The 20233-nt window shown below is 37.2% G+C and overlaps 1 protein-coding gene across 1 annotated transcript in view; it reads left to right on the plus strand.

Moving 5' to 3' along the window:
* Window positions 1-20233, plus strand: part of prkd2 (protein kinase D2) — a 36769-nt gene that overhangs the window by 10830 nt on the left and 5706 nt on the right. Inside the window, exons 2-11 of the mRNA XM_084125810.1 lie at window positions 12615-12753; window positions 14014-14145; window positions 14314-14510; window positions 14993-15176; window positions 15527-15595; window positions 15715-15877; window positions 17356-17467; window positions 18576-18653; window positions 18980-19292; window positions 20169-20221. Coding sequence (XP_083981936.1) covers window positions 12615-12753; window positions 14014-14145; window positions 14314-14510; window positions 14993-15176; window positions 15527-15595; window positions 15715-15877; window positions 17356-17467; window positions 18576-18653; window positions 18980-19292; window positions 20169-20221 — 1440 coding nt within the window. The remainder of the gene's footprint in view (window positions 1-12614; window positions 12754-14013; window positions 14146-14313; window positions 14511-14992; window positions 15177-15526; window positions 15596-15714; window positions 15878-17355; window positions 17468-18575; window positions 18654-18979; window positions 19293-20168; window positions 20222-20233) is intronic.

The following is a 20233-nucleotide window of genomic DNA, read 5'->3' on the forward strand; positions in this document are numbered from 1 at the left end:
GGTACTATGACATCACGCAACCTAAAAATAACCTGACTTGCGAAAAGCATTTGTTCCATCATCACACACAAACACAAAGGCCGGTGAAATTCCCGCACTGAGCCAAGCAGTTGTTGGCCTCTAATGAGTGTAGCGTTGACGTCTTTACACAGCAATTACCATGGCACCGTTTCATTCAATGTAAATATCTGCCAAAATCCTTGGGAAGTTTATGTTTTAGCCATTTAGCTAGTAACAGAAGACTATTTCGAAGGTGATGACGGTGGACGGCTTAAGAAGTTGCAGCCAAGGGTGTTGTCTCAAACATTGTATTGCGTTATTCGTATTGTGTTATTTTAAAGATGAGCCTTTTGTATATATCTCTTTCGAGTGCTGTTTGCAACATTTTAAAAACATTTGCATACCTGCTGTCCAATTCCTACAAACATTAAGCATTCACACAGACACAGTCCAGTTTCTCTTGTTCATTCAAATTTAAATGCTCACAATGGAACAGATTATGAGAGAGCTGTTTTTGAAAGGGTTATCTTTGTGAAAAGTGTATAAGCTGTACTGATTGGAAACAAAACAGGCATGTTGCAAACAACCAGCCATTGTTCCTAATATTCCTTCAGCCTGGTCTGCCACTTTACACAGTAATCTCCTTTTGCTTCATACCCTTGTGAAAAGAATTGCATTTTAGCATACTTTTAAAAAGTGCTTATTACGAAAATAATATATAGCCTAACCATGAATATCATGCTGTTTTAAAACACTTAACTGCATGTTAATAATTAATTGAAAATGTGTTATAATTTAAATATATATTAAATGCAGTTAGCTGAAATTGAGTGCTTTTTTGATCCACTTAAGGACTTTTATAATCGCATCTGTTGTGAAATATGGTTAAAGTATACTGTTGAATGCACTGACAAATGTTTATTGTAAACTAATATACAGTACATTAATGTACATTACTTCTCTAATTTAATAACAAATGATCGTTGCGACGGAAGCGAATCAATCAAAACTAACTTTAGCTGGAAAATAACTTTATTAAATAACCGCTATAAAGCCAAAACAATCTCTGTTACCCCGTTTGTCTCTGTAAAGTTGCTTTGAAACAATCTACATTGTTAAAAGCGCTATATAAATGAAGATGACTTGACTTGACTTGACATATAGCCCAAGTTACAGGTACACTTGAAGGCAGAACGTTAAATGTCATCTACTGTAGATCAACCTTAGGCAATAGGCTATATTACGGAAAATGTCACAAAATCTGGGTCGGGAAATGTGATGTCATATGCATTTCTTGTTTATTTGCTTTATACTGGTTGACTATAGTAATTACTGTGCAAATAGTGGCTTTAGCAATCATATTGGCATCTGAATAGGTCATATAAGCACTTACAGCTTCTGGCATGATTCACTGATTGAGTCTGTGTTACGACTGTATAATCAATGAACGTCTGTGTGACAACATAAATCTATAGGCCTATTTAGGCCTTATGTTTGCGAAGATTTGTTTTTGTTCATTGATAGACTGAAAGATAGTATTGAAAATAACATTATGTTTGAACGTCTCACAATAGATTTGTCAACTTTAGTTTAATCTGCTTGTGGCATTGTTCAAAATACAGTTATCTATGTCTAGATCTATTCAAACCAAGCTATTTAAAGACTAGATCTCACTTTATTGACCGTAATGCATCCGAGAGCTTGATACACAAAAAGACGCATGCTTTCAGCGCTTAGGAATGTGTGAAGTCGTTTTCAGATAAAAAAGAAGGGCTGGGCATAAAAAGCCACATAAACTGCGTGTGTGTGTGCTGTAAACACTAGATACATGAAAGGAAATGGCGGTGATGATGAAAAGCAGAACTCTAATCTATTAGCTCGTTTCTCACTTCTCTGTTGCTATTTTTGACCCAGATTCTCATGCTGTAACACAGTCCTCTCTTGGTTTGGCGACCCTGTTATTTTTCCTTTCTTTTACCTGCTATTAATGCAGAGGTTTTCAACCACAGAGATGTACAGTAGATGAGGTCGCAGGAGAATCCTATAAATAATAACTTCTGTAAAGTAATTTTCAATTATAGTATTATTTATTATACATTTTTAAAGACGTAAAACATGTCCAGCTTCTCTTGAGCTTAAAATATTGCAAAATGTAGTCAACATACAATGTAAATTTGAGAACCGAATATGTCTTGGTTAGAAATAGAATAGAAAAATAATATAAACCATTCTCAACAAAAATGTTGAACAAAAAAGCATAAAACGTTGCCTGGTGCTCTTGAATGTGGATCTCTGGTTGCACACTGTCTCTATTAAAGCAGGTCTTTGAGTCCTGAATTGGAGTATTGGGCATTTCCATTACAATTAGTTGATGTTTGGATAGTACACAAAAGGCAATCTAAGGAAAAAGTGACTTCTCGTTCCATTATTAAGGAGTTTGTTTGTAAGAACCAGGCCTTGACATGTGGGAATATAAAGAGACTGAAGTGGGTCATGGTGTTGGAAACATTCATTCTAAAACTGCTGTGGCCAAACTGTGTTCGCATTTTCAAACCATGGTCTTGGTCATGTGACCATATCAGAGAATGAAGCCACAAAGTGGTTAAGGGGGTTCACAGATGAATAGGATAATATATGGATCAGAGATTGAGGCCCCCGAGTGAGGAAAAAAAGATAAAAACATTTTTACTTTATTATATCTGTTATATTTAACAATGTTATCTCATATTTCACTCTTAATGGTTTATTTGTAAATGCATTCTGTCTCTTTAACTATAGCTTGTTACAATCAACAAAACAACAGTATGGAATCTTAATCACTCGCTTAATCAACCACCAGTAGGTGGCAGCAAATCATGCTCTTAACAAGTAGGTCATTAAGGGTACATTTACAGGACAACAATGTACTAAAAACGGAAACGTTTTTCCTTTGCGTTTTTCGTGTACAGATGACAATGTTGTCAAAACGATTTGCCCATTCACATTGAACCACGAAAACGATTAAAAACATTTTATTATGCTGTCAGGCCAGTAGTTGGGGAGGTTTATTTAACAACAAGTTTTTTACAAAGTTACATCGTAACTGCTGGCCTAGCAGCATAATACAGCGTTTGTAATAGTTTTCGCAGATCCGTGTGAATGGGGATTGTTTTGACAACGTTGTCATCTGTAGGCCTACGTGAAAACCGTAAAGGAAAAACTTTTCTGTTTTTAGGACATTGTTGTTGTACCCTTAATAACTCACATTAATTATATATATATAATTAAATATTATAATAAATATATAAATAAATAATTTGACTGTCAAACATGTCAAAATAATACATAGGCCTGCATGATACAATATCATACATTTTATAATAAGACACTTTATGGTTATTGGCCATAAAGACAACTAATATTGCAAGTGAATAGTGAAATATTGCATTCTTTTTGTGGATTGTTCACTTGCTGCTTTGATGTCTGCTTCACAATCTGAGCTACTTTAAAAAAGCTAGTCGTCGCATTGGGAGATCAACGGTGCAGTTTATTTGATACTAGATTTTTATTAGAAGCTGTTGCCAGATCAGCCCAAATCCCTGGAGCGCACTGGGGATCACCCTTTATTGGCATTTGATAGGTAATATGAGGAGGGAGAAGAATAAAGTTCACACTTGGGAGTGCAAATAAATGTCACTCATCTTTATTACTTTAAGTCAGTCCAGAGATTTGCAATATTACATGTAAGCAGAGGGCATTGGCTATTTATAGCGTGTGGTTTTATGTCAACGTGCTCATGTCTGGTGAGACAATACAGGGTCAAAGTCCTGACGGATGTTATGAAAGGTGTTTGTGTAGACTGCTGAGAAGTGAGAAGAGAAGAAAAGAAAAGAAAAAAGAGAAGAGAAGAGAAGAGAAGAGAAGAGAAGAGAAGAGAAGAGAAGAGAAGAGAAGAGAAGAGAAGAGAAGAGAAGAGAAGAGAAGAGAAGAGAAGAGAAGAGAAGAGAAGAGAGCAAATGTTTCCATAATTCATCTGAATCATAATGGGCGCAGCCGCCCGAGACCATGTGGGAAACACAATCCTAGTCAACACAAAGCACCCATAGAAACACTGCGCTGTCTCCAAGCAAAGCCCAGGGAATGGCAGATATGATTGCACCAGCATCTATTGTCTGTGCCACTGTGCAAACATGCATAAGAACAATTGAGGATACATATGTAGCCGAGCGATTTGTGGCCGATAGTTTGGCCTAAGGTCCATACTGTAAAATCCCACAGTGGTCTGGAAAAACATCTTATTTGCCACCAGTTTAATTGGCTAATAAAAGGAGCATTGGGTTAGTACATAGTAGCAAGCCGCAAGTGCTTGTTGTAGTTAAAGCATGCAGGCAGTTGAATAATGCACATCTTATTTGAGTGTATTGTTTTAGAGTAGACCATCAATGTTCTTATTAAATTGACTATGTATGTACAGCAATAGTGATCATTGCACATGAAAAAAGAAATACTAAAATGAAGATGTTTACATGCAACCTATAGGCTCATTGGAAAAAGTGCCTCTACCAACATATACCTATACTTTCAAGTTAATGCAGTAAAACACCAACAACTTTTGCTCCTTTACACACAAATTATGATATCAGGGGCAGATTATCAATGAATAAAGACTTATTTTCATGTGGTTTATGACCTCAAAACCAGAGTGCATAGTGCATGTAAACTAATGAACTTTTAGCGCCACTAACCGGGCATTTAATTTCCAAACTGCCACCATATATATGCAACATAATTTTTGCCATTTGCATGTTCATCTGTTTCAGATAAAACTGACTGAATGTGATTTTAGTGCCGTTCATTGGACATTTCACTTTGAAAACTGTTCTGAAACTTGACAGAAGCAATGTAATATAATTTTGCAGAAATGCTCACCAATAAACCTGGGTTGTTTGTTTACTTAGAAAAACCTCTTTAATCCCATCTCTTTAATCCCATTTCCATGCTGTTTTCCATTTCTAAGATTATTTAATTAAGAAAAATTTAATTTTGCTCACTATTTTTGACCCTATTCATTTGAATTTTCAAATGCAATAGTTCTGTTTGTTACTGCTCTTTTATATACCAATTCAGTAAGGGTTAATGCCCGACGAGGTGTCCATTATCAGGTATTAATGGACTCGCTGCGCGTCGGACGGTTGCCTCCGCCGAAGTCCATTAATACCTGACAATGGACACCTCGAAGGGCATTAACCCGCTTATACCATGGTCACTTACGAAAGAAAGAAATATTTAATCAATTAATAATACTTGAATGTGTTTTAGAGTAAAAATCGTGAGGGTTTTTATTTATTAAGTCGAGCGCACTATTTAATATCTCCCGTATACAGGCGTTGCCAAGCGACCCGACCGCAGCAGTTGATCAGTGAGTTTGAGCCAGCGCAATCATTTAGAACTGTCATCAGGCAAATTGACGGGACGCCTTTCCTAGGTGTACATTATCACTTTTTAATGGACACCCTGCAGCCAATCAGAATCGAGTATTCACCCAGACCATGGTAATGCACTTAAAGCCCATTCTCTGTTCCGGTGCTTCCAGCTACCAGTGACTTATGCATGACATGTATGTGCCATATGTGTAAATGTGTAAATATTATAATCAAAATGTATTTCTAAAAGTAATAAATATTAGTTATTCCACAAATGTAACCCTGAAAAAAATGTATTGTACATTTCAGCACATGGATGTTTTCCTTTATTTCTTGCCAAGTGCCTCAAACAACTCTTGCTAGACTAGTATCTTTTATAGGGACGTCCCGCGTGACGTCACGCCATTTGGAGCAGCCATCTTGACGGAATAGAAAATGCTAAACCGCTGGTGATAATACAGCTCGTCGCGAAATATTCATCTCTATCATGCCCGAGCGATGCTGTGATACCGATAGCCTGCTAAGCTTTTGTATGCTTTTAATGAAGCTCCGGTGTAACGTGATGAGAAGTGAATAAGGTAGCTGTAAATGTCACCGAACTCAAAGTCAGGAAGTTTTTCTACACATTAAATGCCTGTAAAAAGAACTTGTGGTGCTTCATATGGGTCTATGATTCCTAATTCCTTTATCTTCCTCTTGTATATTTCTTTTTGTGATGACATGACATGAAGAGTTAGCTGACGGTGCGCTAATAATAGATAGTGGCAGTGTTCGTCTAAACCAGTGACCGCGACGCTGAAGTGTGTGAGAACAAATGAATAACATCAGTGTTAACCACGAACATTTATTTATTTGGATTAAATATTTAAATATTAAATTTATCATTCTGTGTCATTTTTCAATGTCAATCTTTTCACTGTTTACATGTTTATGCCCAAAATGCTATACTATTCAAAGTAGTTGACTGTAATTCTCCTCTACCCTGTGTACATTATAAGCCTAGCTTATTTAACATCGTTACAGGCACCTCGCGAGCATTCATTCATTCAACTATTTTCAAAGACTGGAATAAACACCAGCACACACATTTAATCTTTTTTTATAGTCAATTTAATTAAAAAATGTAAACCCAACAGGTATGAAATGTCAGAAAGAGAAAAAAAAAAACTGTTAATGGGAAGATGAGCTGCAGCTTAGTGGATAAATATATTTAGCCTATTTTTATTCAGATTGCACAGTTGGAAAGAAAATATATTTATAGGAACATTTCAGCAGGCTCAAGATAATTAATACAGTTACCATTATTCATTATTTTAATCAATTCGCAGCCATAAAACGTGATAATCCGCATTCTCATGTATGTAGGTGCGAAGTTTTCCGTCAAAATGGCTGACACGCGGCTAGGGGTCACTTGACTGGGAGATCCTTATATATTAGATTCCACCAACCTTCCAAATACAGTAATTGTTTCTTTCTCAAAAGTGTTCAGTGTAGATTTAGAGCGTGTAATTTTTTGTGTTAAATATGCAGAAGTCAGTCAGTGAACAAGCTCACTGTAAAAAAATTCCCAAATCAAAAATTTCAAGTGACCGATAACATCTAAATTTTTCAATTGGCCCAAGTGAAATTCTTGTTGCAATAGTCTGTTAACATTGGCTCAATGAGAAATAATACGTCAGACTAATTGAAAAATTTAGATGTTATCGGTCACTTGAAATTTTTGACTTGGGGATGTAATTTTTTTTTACAGTGCTGAAGCCGTTCTGAGACTGTAACAGTTTTATTCTATAGTTATATAATGGGACATAAATAATCGTTTGACTCATCAACCACTAAAGCAGAAATAATATGTGAAGCAGCTTCATTAATTGCAGACAAATTCTGCAGACATATTCTGAACAACCTTTGCCCATTTCAGCAAGAGCGGTACGGTTTTGCTTGAGGCCGCCTGCTGCTGTCAAGCTTGTTTAGAGGCTGGTTAGAAGTTGCGGTAGCATGCCGGGTGTGGACTATAATCTTTGGCAGCAGCGCAAGCCTCTGGAAATAGACAATATGGAGGGTTGTTGACTTTCTTGTGGAAGCTTCAGGCAGAGGGAGGGAGAATTTTGGGCGGAAGGCAGGGACCTTGGTCCGTCTCTTCCTCTAAATGAGGTGGAGGTTAACCACATGTGCTCTGAAAGGAACACATGGGAATCCTAATTCTGGCAGTCAAAAAAACAGGAACTGGGTGGAAAGGTGTTGTTTGGGGTTTGGAGTGTAGTGATTCTCTCTTTCTCTTTCTTTTTGTCTCAGTTTGTTTCTTCCTGTCTTCCGCAACTGCGGGGAGCTTTGAAGCTCTCTGATGTTCGTATCTGGGTTTTGTTTTCTCACATTACTCGCTCTTGTTCTGTAAATTATTTTCCCATGCTTGTATCACAACATCATCATGATCCCCTGCCGGATTGTACATCGTTCATTAGCATGTCAGTAATTGGAAAGTCCCACTAAAACTCCACCTTGGATGCAAGACAAGCGCACCAATTCTGGTTGAACCTTAAACCTGGTTTTACTTATTTACAGGATTCTTTACGCATGAATGCATTTTTGTGTGTTGGTTAAGCTGCAATCACACTAGACTAGTATACAAAATGTCTGCGGACACTGCAAGGTCGTAATGTGACTTAGGCCTTGTCCACACTAATACGTTCTCATTTGAAAACGCAACTTTTTCTCTCCGTTCTGTCCGCACTGAAACACCGTTTTAATGAAAAAAGCTTTTTGAAAATGTTCTCCAAAGTGGATAAATTTGAAAAGCCCGTTTTCGCATTGTAGTGTGGACTGTCAAAACGGAGGTATTTAAAAACGATGACGTAAGTTTTGTCATGTGACGCATATTGTACCAATATATATTCATGTTTATACCGGTATTGTGCCTGTTATGTGCTATTCACTTTCACACTGTTGCTAAAATATGTGACTTTCACACTCTTCATATCACAAAGATGACAGAAAATGTACTCACATTTGCTGTCCTGCGGCAATACATGAGAGCATGCGTTGCGTTTTAGGGGGAATCAGAATGCCATACTGACTGGGCGAGAGGAGGAGCTGGGGATGGAGGAGGGTAATGAGCTCCTGAGAAACGCGATAGCTGCTGATAATACTGAAGGAGCTTATATATGTATACAGTGATAGGCTTCGTATTCCTAGATGTGTATTAGCTGAGAGTCAGCTGATGTGAGCTTGACTAACGTGACCTGCCAGAACTGACGATACGCTTAATTTCTGTCAGGACCACTATCGTCAAATACGAGTGACAAATAGCATACATTTAGGATTGTCGGTATGGTGTTGTTCTGGGCAAGAACTCCCTGCGCATCCATGCAGCCTAGCATGGATAAGAGCAGAGAGAGCAGCAATAACCCCCCAAAACAAAACCATATGCCAATATCCCCCAAACACAAACTGACAGCGAAAATATGGATGGTTTTACATATATATATATATATATATATATATATATATATATATATATATATATATATTTTTTTTTTTTTTTTTTAATAAACACTACCCCCAACATGACTGATGCTGATAATGGTTAATACATCCTGATGTCTGAAAAAAATTTGGAGTAGGATTTACTTGAAAAAAGCTAGGCAACTTTTTCCACTCAGAAAATGCTAGTAAAATTACAATGATTTGCCAAGTAAAAACCTAAACATATTTATCAGTAGCTTTAATTAGAAATCTTTACGTTAAATTTACTTGGAATATGGAATTAAGTAAACTTTACTTAACCTAGTTAAGTGAAAGTAACACAGAAAATAAGTAATTTTAACTTGGCTAGTTAAAGGTTGATTAATATCGATTTAGTTTAAATTTCCTTTGCATTACATTTCACTCAAACAATAATATTGAATTATACCAGTCATTTATAGTATGTGCTTTACTTAGATTATCTAAGTAATTTATACTACATCATGTCAGATGTTAAGTTTCATGTGAATGCAAAGACCTCAATACTTGGTAGACAATACACAATGACGGTAACATTTGATGGATCATTTTTGTGTTTGAATGTGTCATTTTGAGCAGAAAATTTACTCGAAATGTCACAAAATGGCAGGTTACTAATCCTGACAACAAAAGCAATGATAAAACAGTGTAAATACAGCTGGAAACCAGTGAAAAATGAACCTCATTAATTATTCAAGGTCCAGTGCATGATGGGAACCCCAGTATCAGAAAAGTTGAGTAATTTTTACTTAATTTTATTGAGTTGATATTTACGCTTTCATTTCTACTCGCTTGAATTAAGTACTGATATGGAATTTACTTAGTTTTTTTTATTCTTGCCTGAACTAACTTTTTCATGTAAATTACATTGGTTTTTTTCAGTAGTATTTACTTCACCAAAAAATCATTTTTTACAGTGTATGTTGAGTACTATAGATACAATCTTACCCAGGGTGCATCACCCCAAGCTGGAGCAAGCAAGACCACATTGCAACAGTGTGTTGCTGTAGCCAGTTTAACAGTTGTATGAATCTATTGTGGGAAGCTTACACCCCTAGCTGCAGCAAAATCTGATACAACAAGCATGTTGTATATCACAGAACTATGCTAAAACTAGTGTAGTTTGGCATGGGAAGCATACACCCTACAGCAATAGCTCTGACTATTGGCAACAAAATCTGATACAACGAGCATGTTATATGACCATAGGACTAGTATTAAAACTAGTGTAGTCCGGTCAGGGAAGCATACACCCTGTGCTCTGAGTCATATGCAGTGCGCTGCTAAGCAATGAAGTACTGTGTGCTTCCTCATTCATGAAAATAATTTCTGCTCCCATCGTATTGAATTCCATTGGTTGTGGAGGTGAAGTTGACGTCTCCCATGATTCCACACTCATTCACAGGATCATCATGCTATGATGTTGTTAGTGTTGAAGGACAGACCTCTGCGGTGAACAAACCTAATGTGAATTTTGCACAATATGCTACCAATAATCTAGATAAGCTTTAGCCACCATGTGCTAACTTTAACACAGCATGTTGCAGTAATCGAATTGAAAAAAAAAAGCTCATTGTTTATTCTGTGCAACCAGATAAGGCTAAAACAACATTTTGATTACCACAGCATGCAAAGGCAGCAATATACAGTAGTCAACATTTGAAGTGGATCAAAAAAGTTCAAAGTTGTCCTAAGACAAGAACAGGTATTGTTCAAAATTCATGTATAACTTTGAATGAAGGTTTTGATCCACTGTTTGATCCTGCTGTTTTCTCACTGCTGTCATTTTTGTTGTCTGTGAATCGAGTTTACCACTTAAACTTTGAAATGCCGCAAATTTCCATGAGCTTGTATTTTCTGTCTCCTACATTCGCATGCGAATGAATAGAAGTCAATGGAATGATATCATCCATGGATATCATCCATTATTCCATGTTCCGCAGTGGAAAATCCCATTGACTTTCTCCAGTGCTGCTCGCACATCCACAAAGACACAAGGAGAGGGCCCTTCATTTAGGCTGCTGTTGTGATGGCTTCCAGCTCACTAACTTGTATGACATGCAATGAATGGGACATTATAAAATATTCAGGAGATCTGCTCCAACGATAAGGCCCTATGCATTTGACTGACATTATCAACCCCATGTCCCACACTCCTTTGACCTGCGGTATGGGGCGGCTATATCTTTTTTCATTCTTGTTGTTCCTTCATCCTTTATATGTAACACGGCACCTATGTCATGCTATTGACTCTGCCCAGCTTTCTCATTTCGAAGTCGGTCCAAGTTGGCTTGTTCAGGTAGCTAATCTTCTCTTGCCAGGTAGTTGCTTGGTGCCAATTGGGATTTCACTCTACAATGATTGGCAGGCGACGGCTGTAATGCAGAAGTGCTCGGGTATCACACCCGACTGGCTCTCAGGCTTATATCTCAGCACGGTCACAGCTGTCAGCCCAAAATGAAAGGCAACCAACTGAATCCACAATGCCAGATCACATGCTAATTAGCCCAAATGGGTTCTGCGTTGGAATCCCCCTGCAAGATCTTCATCAAAGAGCTGTTCTTCTGCTGCTCTACATGCCTGGTGATCAAAAGGCTTTGGATGTATATTATTTTTGTTGGTTTAATGTCGCCATATGGTTTTGAAAATGCTCCAAGCCGCAATTGAAAGTCCTTAAAGGGTTCAAGTCATACATTTTTGATCAGTTTCTCTTTTTTTTTTTCAGTTGAGGCCCATTAATAATGTTAGTCAAGGTTTTCATGCCCTAAAATCATTGGTAATGTAATATTAGATTACCGTTTTCATCCTCTCGCTGACCAAAGTAAACTTTGTCTTTGCATGTATAATGAGATACAAAGTTTTACGGGCTATTGGTTTTCTGTCGGATTCAGTAAGGTTTGTAGAAAACCGTTCTTCAATAACAGCCTCTTTGCAAAGGTTTGATATATGTTGTATATGTTTGGACAAAATCAATTTTTAATGGCAAAGGCAAGAAACCGCACAATGTTTGAGAAATGAATATGTTTGTTATCATTAGTTTAATACTGACTTAAAAAAGTTATACTACTTGTGGTGTTAATGAATAATAGTAGGCTATATATCATGTTGCCTCCTTATTACAATACTTCACTATGAATACACCCACATTTCACATAAAGGAAAATTACATATTTATTAATCAATACAATCTCCTAAAACAACATGAAACCTCTAAATCCGTTCAGAAAAATTACGGCAGCTCTCGACTCAGCAGAGCTACAAAAATTAAAAGCTCTTCTCTGCAACAACAGGAAATCTTCAAAAATGCAGCTGGCAGAAGCAAAAAACAACCCCCCCCCCCACACACACACACACACTCACACTCACACACACCCCTTGACGTGAAACACTTGCACAAATAAGAGAGGAGTTCCCTGGTGGGTACAACTGCAAAAGTGCCACCCATTTTACACCATTGGGAACCTTTAAAGATGGCTCTTCAGTAACATGATGACCACCATTCCCAGTAACTGACTCCAAAATGCTGGATTCACCATGTTTGACCATGAGCCAAAAATCTATGAAGGATGTTGTGGTTGTGTTGAGCTGCTGTAGTGCAGTGACGGTTGCTGACAACAGGAAAAGAGAAATATTACATCAGTGGAGTGCAGTGGATATGTATATGCACCATAAATGAGGCTAATCAATTTATCCCGCTTTCTTTGTTTTGTCCAGTTTCCTGAATGTGGCTTTTATGGGATTTATGACAAGATCCTCCTCTTCAAGCACGACACCAGCAGCAATAACATCCTGCAGCTGGTCAAGGCAGTGTCGGATATCCAGGAGGGGGACCTGGTGGAGGTTGTTCTGTCCGGTGGGTCATAGAGTTAACCAGTAGCTCAAAAGGCCTTCAAATTTGCTGCAGTCATTCAATATCAAGATTTGATCATTTCTGGGACATGAGCGACTGTTGGCCTTTTTTAATTTCCCCCTATTTCACATTAATGTAATTTGACTGAATCTGATTCCCACTATCATACTTATTTTAATTTAATATATTTGTTTCCCAGTGATTGACCAATTATGATGATAATAATAATGTGTCATAATACAGTTGGCCAGGTCATGTTTGTAAATTAGAAGTGGTTCTCATACAATTTACCTGGATAAATAAAGGTAAAAAAAAAAAAAAAAAAAACTGTAGTACAAATATAAGGAGAATCTAAAATAATACTAAAATGACTAAACCTTAAATATAAATTAAAGCTAAATAAAAATATAAACAATTAAAATGAAAACTGAAATATGAAAATCAAGGCTAATTTAAAATGTCAATAAATGTTATAATATGATATAAATAATACTAAAAAAAACCCACTATAATAATGAGAATTAATAACTCAAAAGTAAAAAACAAACAAAAAAAAACTCCTTTTCTTTATGCCGAATACTGCGTTTTATTCAATTTTAAGATGAAAATTGACCACAGTCACACAAAATGTGTTTTTTTATTGTAAGATTTACCGATACAGAGCAACACATAGGGATGTTATTATGCTGTGACAAATGGAAACTGATTTTCAAGGAAGCACCAGAACATGAATCCACAGGCTCTGTATTCTTGTTTAGATTGTGTTTGTGAGTCATTTTAATATCAAAGCACCTTTCAAAGACACAGTAGTGAACAGATTTAAATGACATAGAGTAATTTGACTGAAATTTGGCACATTTTTCTATAATGTTAAAATGGCTGTAAAGTCAATAGTCAAAATCTGAACGATAGCTTTTGTCACTGCATTGAAGTCCCATTCGGCCAATTTTAATTGTTTGTCTGGTAGAGAAACTCACACAAGCTCCAGTTATTTGTGAGCCTGATGTCCGAGAGCCAAAGTGGATGATCAATTGTAATCAGCACTGAAATGTTTCGAGAGGATGTTGAAAGAATAGATTTGATAGAGCTGTATCTCTGACTCCAACTCACATGGCTTCAGACCAGGGCTGGATTTACCTCATATCGTGACATAGGCAAAAGAAAATTCACATTGTGCTTAAACAAGCTTTGAATGACATTTGAGCTATTAGCATTGATGTCTCCTGATCTATTTTTTTATTTATTTTGTTGCTTATTCCGCAGCTGCTGCCACATTTGAGGACTTCCAGATTCGTCCGCACGCATTAAACGTGCACTCGTATCGCGCACCGGCATTCTGCGATCACTGCGGCGAGATGCTTTTCGGCCTGGTGCGCCAAGGACTCAAATGCGATGGTGGGGACTGGTCATACTTGTGTTCATTCAACCATAGCTAAAATTTGTGAGCTGTCATGTGATTTTATCTAGCCTATTTCCCATGACCTAACTTGCTCACTTTTAAATATGGACATAAGCATGACATAAGTGTCCATTTTTTTGCCCTCTCACTGTCTCCCCCTGCAGGCTGTGGATTGAATTACCACAAACGCTGTGCCTTTAGCATTCCCAATAACTGCAGCGGGGCGAGGAAGCGGCGGCTGTCCACCACGTCCCTCACCAGCAGTCAGTCCCTGCGTCTGTCCACCTCAGAGTCCCTCAGCAGCATCAACAGCAGCGTGACGTCTGAGGATGCCAGCCTCATACGGTCGCACACCCAGATGGTACAGGACACACAAACACTCGGTTTCATGTTTCCACTAAATTGAAATCAAGAAACATACTGTACGTTTTTTAATAAAAACAGCAGTTGTTGAGGGCACAAATAAAAATAATAATAATAACCGCTCTGGATGAAGCATCTGGTAAATGAATACATTTAAAAAGTGCACATCTTGATTTCAAGTGTATTTTTTTAATAAAAATGTAGCACTATACTTCAGAATTGTAGAATTTTCAGATAATAATAATATGTACAGTACATATATATATATAAATATAGTAGCTTTGGATGAAGCATATATATATATGTGTGTGTGTGTGTGTGTGTATATATATACACAGTACATACACACTCACTAACAGACACACACACACACACACACACATATTTACATATATAAATACTTGTTAAAATAACTTTAATAACAATATAAATATGTATTATGAAATCTGATTTGTAAATATAATGTTGGTCTCTCTCCAGCCCCGCACCCCCAGTGAGGCCAGGCGCTTTTACACCGGGCGGCCCGTCCACCTGGACAAGATCCTCATGACCAAAGTGAAGGTCCCGCACACATTTGCCGTTCACTCATACACACGCCCCACTGTGTGTCAGTACTGCAAGAAACTGCTGAGAGGACTCTTCCGCCAGGGACTCCAGTGCAAAGGTTTGACAGTCTCACCCTGACTTAAAAAAAAAACTAACAAAAAAACATTGCCCTGACTTTACAAATTGGTAATACAGAACAGTTAGGAATCCCATCTGTTTATGATCTATTACTGAATTCCTCATTTTCCTGCATATTGACCCATGCTGATATTGTACCAATGAGGTGAACAGATTGATTAGTAAATAGTAAATAGTATAGTGATAGTATAGTTCAAAGTAAATCCAAAGAAGTTAATTTAAAAGTAGCATATTATGTAGTAAGTTAATTGAAAAACTGAATTGCTAATATTTATATTTGATACAATTTTTATTTTATTTTGCTAATAACACTTGTTTTATTTATTTTAGACTGCAAGTTCAACTGCCACAAGCGATGTGCATACAAGGTCCCAAATGACTGTTTGGGAGAGACTCTTGGTAATGAGTGTGAGAGAAACATTGTTGACATGATGGACATTAATACATTTGGCATATTTGCACTGTGTGTTGCTTCTGAAACATGTTATTATTGTTTGTCACTTCATTATGCTTGTCAGACATATTAAGTCCAAGCACAGACACGGAGGTGCCGATGGACTACAGTAATGAGTATTCTGACACTGACAAGTCTTCTATGATGGACGACTCAGACGAGGCCTGTAGTATCCCCGGGTCTTTCTCCCCAGACAGCGGCCAGGATGGAGCAAGTGGAGACCAGAGGTAGTTATACAGGTTTTAGACACACATAGACAAAAATACAACTTTAAGGTCTGTTCATAATAAACAAAACAGTGTCTATTTACACCAAGTACAAATAGCTCACCTTGTTGGCAGAGGCTATTTACACTAACTCCACCCACCAATGTTGGGTTGAGCCAGACAAAATTAAAAAAGAAACCAATCTGATAACAGGAGCAGTAGCATGGAGAGAAAGTGGCCGCTCACGTTTTGTCTAAAAACGTGGTAAACAGCGGCCGCACCGCTTTCTCATTCTTTCCAAAGCGCTTGGGAGCTTGGGCTCCCCATGAAGAGTAAGTTTCAGCAATGTCCAGCAGCGAAAATCCCTTGCAGTAGCTCTGCTACTAAATGTATTTCTGGAGAAGAGAAATAAAACAGCTGTTCCTCCATCTTGGAGCAAATCTACATTTAAAATAACAAACTTTAAAGACTAGGTATGTGAACGGCCCCGTAGGCGGCTGGCATTAGCTTGACCAACCCAAGTTCAAATCTCTTTCTCTTCTCCCTTTTCCCATCGCCTATCAGCTCGGAAGAGTTAATTTTAAATGAAAAATGAAGACAATAAAGTAGCTAATGGGCATTTAATAATGAGAATAAAGTGTTTAACGAGTATTTAAATCTTTCCACGGCATTGGTGGGATTTTCCGTCATTTGAGACAGAATTTTCTCGCTTTCTGTGTTTTCACTGTTATGTGGTAGGGGGCGCTATTATGCATTTTATGAAAGAGACCAGAATCTCCAGATCAAAACAAAGGCAAAAAACGAGCAGAAAAGAGATAAAAGCATTGCTTATGCATGTTGTAGTCTTTGAAAAAAATGAGATTTTCTCAGCTTTTTGTTCAGTATGTTGGATTTTTTTATGAAACGTACCCACATTCAAGTGTTGATAAAAAGGAATGCATGCATGAAGCTAGAATAAAATGGTACCTTGTTGTTTAAAAGATATATAAAAGATATATTGCATGTTCAGATATGCATACAACTAAATATTCTGGGGGCCATTACATTTTTGTTAAAATTATCAAAAAATGCGGGCGCGCAACTTAAAAGAAAAGAAACGCTGACGGGGAAAGTTAATAGGCCAGACCTATAATTGAAATTGGACTATAAATAGGGCTTATGCAAATCTTACACACCAAAAATGTGTAATCATGAAAAGGTCAATTTAAAATGAGATATAGCATCTCTATGGAGCCCTTCGCTTCGAGTGTGAAAATTCGAACAGCAACTATTTTTTTTGTCTTATAGTGTAGGATCAATTTTTATATTTCCCTCTGAGAAAAAAAAACTGATGACCAATAAGTTATAAGCTTTTCGCAAACTGTTCACTGGCAATTCATGCTGCTTTGTTGTGTCTCTCTTTATTCAGCACACAATTGCCTGCGTACCTCTACTGTATGCCTGTCACACAGACCTCATGAATGTATGTCCTGACTGTCTGCTGTCTTGTCTCTCTCCAGTGCTAATATTCCTCTGATGAGAGTAGTGCAGTCCATCAGGCAGACCACACGTCGCTCCAGCACGGCCATCAAGGAAGGCTGGATGGTGCAATACAGCAACAAGGACACACTGGTACTTCCTCTCACTGCTAGCTGACCTGAAAGGGACAGTTGACCCAAAAATTAATATTATTCACTCTTATGTCATTCCAAATCTTTTTTTTCTTTCTGTGAAACCCAATTGGTGATCTTTTGAAGAACATCTTATCTTTATTTAACAATAGATCTCAAAATGCAGATCTCAACTATATCAATAATATCAATAGAATTAATATCAATGTATTAATTCAGAATGCAAATAAATAAATCACTTCTCAAATTTACAAATAAATGATGAATTTAATACTTAAATATTTATTTAATTGTCTAATATGATTTTCAGTGCATCGATTCATTTTAATTATTTTTAAATGCGGTATTTACACAATTATCAGTTGCTTCTCTTTATTCTTTTGCCAAATGCGTGTCTAAAGTTTTTTTTAAATGCAATTTTAATATTGCCTTTAAAATCAGGCGTCAATGTGTTATTTATTTGTATTACTTTTAACTGATATTTTAAAGATGAACTACATTAATATGAAACCCCCAGTCCATATCACTTTAATTATTTGAAAAATAGTGACTAGGATATTCTAGGTTTGGAACGATAAAGGATGAGTAAATGAATACATTTTTGTGTGAACTATTCTAGAGTTTTCTCTCTAGTCTTTACACTGTCCTTACCTCACTACCAAACATCACTATTGATATTTCTTTCTGCGTTCTGCCTCAATCTGCACTATAATATCAGCAAATCTTCAGCTTTTAAATCACTGCCTATTCTTAGTGTGGCTGGATTACTATTGGAGTGGGTATTGATTTGTAAGAATGAATAGCCATAAATGTCATTCATCGTGTGCTTGGTGCTTTTAGACGAGTATTTCCACAAAGAATGGATGTTCTCTTTCAAAAATTGGCTAGACATTGATATATTGACCTGTTCTTGGCCTCCTGTGTAGCATTTTACTCCTCCAGCCTTTTCTTTCTAACTTTCCTCTTGGTGTTTCTCTTGCATCCTCCTTTTCTCTTCAGCTCTGTTTACCCTTCGCTTTCTTCCTCCTGTCTGCTGGGGTGAAGCTGACCCCCAGCACCAACTCCTTGTTGACCTATGACCTTTGACTTCTCACTCCACCCTCCAACAGAGGAAGAGACACTACTGGCGCCTGGACTGCAAATGCATCATCCTATTTCAAAACGACACCACCAACAAGTACTACAAGGTAGAATCTCTATTTATGGTTTAATGAATGTTTATAAACACTATGAGCTAAATTGCACATGAAGAAGGTGTTAATGCGGATGTGGAAATGCCACATTACATTATGCATAATGCATTCACAATGACAGATGAAGCATGAATATTCTTGGTTCATGAAATAATTTATTATGAATGGTTTTCACAAGCTATTTGGACTACACATGTTGAATTACCTGGTTTGATGTATCATTTCAGTTAATTATCGTAGATCCTGTTGTGAAATTAACCTCTGTGCACATTGTCTGAATGATTGAGTGTCTAATTTGCCTCTTTTGTCTGCTTCTGCAGGAGATCCCGCTCTCAGAGATCCTGGAGGTACGCCCGGCACGTGATTTCTCTCTTGTACCTGCCGGCACCAGCCCTCATTGCTTTGAGATTATGACAGGTACCATGATCTACTTCGTTGGCGAGGACCCCAACACCACCCCGTCCCCGTCATCCAGCGAGTCTGGCCTACCCATCTCCTTCACCCCCTGCAGCGTTGCGCCCAATAGCGGGGTGGGACGAGAGTTTGCCAAAGGCTGGGAGACTGCTATACGTCAAGCCCTCATGCCAGTCATCTTCCAAGACAACCCTCCAGCAGAAGGTCACACCCCTCACCGTGAGTGAAAAGTGTGATAGCACATGCATAATCATGAATCCCGTGCACCATAGGGGGAATGTCAGTGTATGATACCTTAACAAAAAAATTGGTTATGTGGAGGATTTAGATATAGTTCAGTAGTATGATGCAAATTTTTTATTTGGACTATTTAGAAATACATGAAAAATGTTGTTCATACAAAAAACTGCATTAATCAAAATTATCAATGATAATTATTGTAGAGCTTAGTCAAAAATGTCTTGGTGGTTTAACTGAACATGTGCCATTAAAAGGATGAAATTCTCGAAAAAAAGAATTGTGCGTAATAGTATGGCTAAATGCTATTTTAAAATAATAAGCAATGAAACTTAAATTTATTTTAAAATCAGATAAATATATATTGATCTTTTTTTTTTTTAGATTTATTTTTGGGGATTTTTGCCTTTATTGTCATAGAATAGTATAGAGTGGACAGGAAGCGAGGCGGGATGGGATCGTGAAAGGTTCACGAGCCGGGATTCGAACTCGGGTCGCCCGATGAGCAAAAACACTACATGTTGACTCGCTGCCCACAATGCTATCGCTGCCAAATGCATAGTTAGTTCATGTCAAATAAATGATCCTAAGAAAAATCATTGTAAAAAGTCTGATATTTGTTTAAAAAAAGAAAAAAATGTTTTTTACTTGACATTTTTAAAAATTCAATTAAATTAAGTCATAAAAAATGATATAAACATTTTTCAAAAACGTTTCATACCAACATGAAGATTACATTTCTAAGATCTTGGCATATACATATTAATTTATTATCCTTGAAACGTCATTGTCCTTTATACGAGTATAATACTGAGATTATAAAGCAAGGCTAATTTGTTTAATCTTTTTGATTTTCAGGGCAGGCATCAGTCAGCATCTCTGTGTCTAACAGCCAGATTCAGGAGAATGTGGTGAGTGAGAGA

The sequence above is a fragment of the Abramis brama genome, assembly GCF_963993115.1.
Source record: "Abramis brama genome assembly, chromosome: 10".
NCBI classification, from domain to species: domain Eukaryota; kingdom Metazoa; phylum Chordata; class Actinopteri; order Cypriniformes; family Leuciscidae; genus Abramis; species Abramis brama.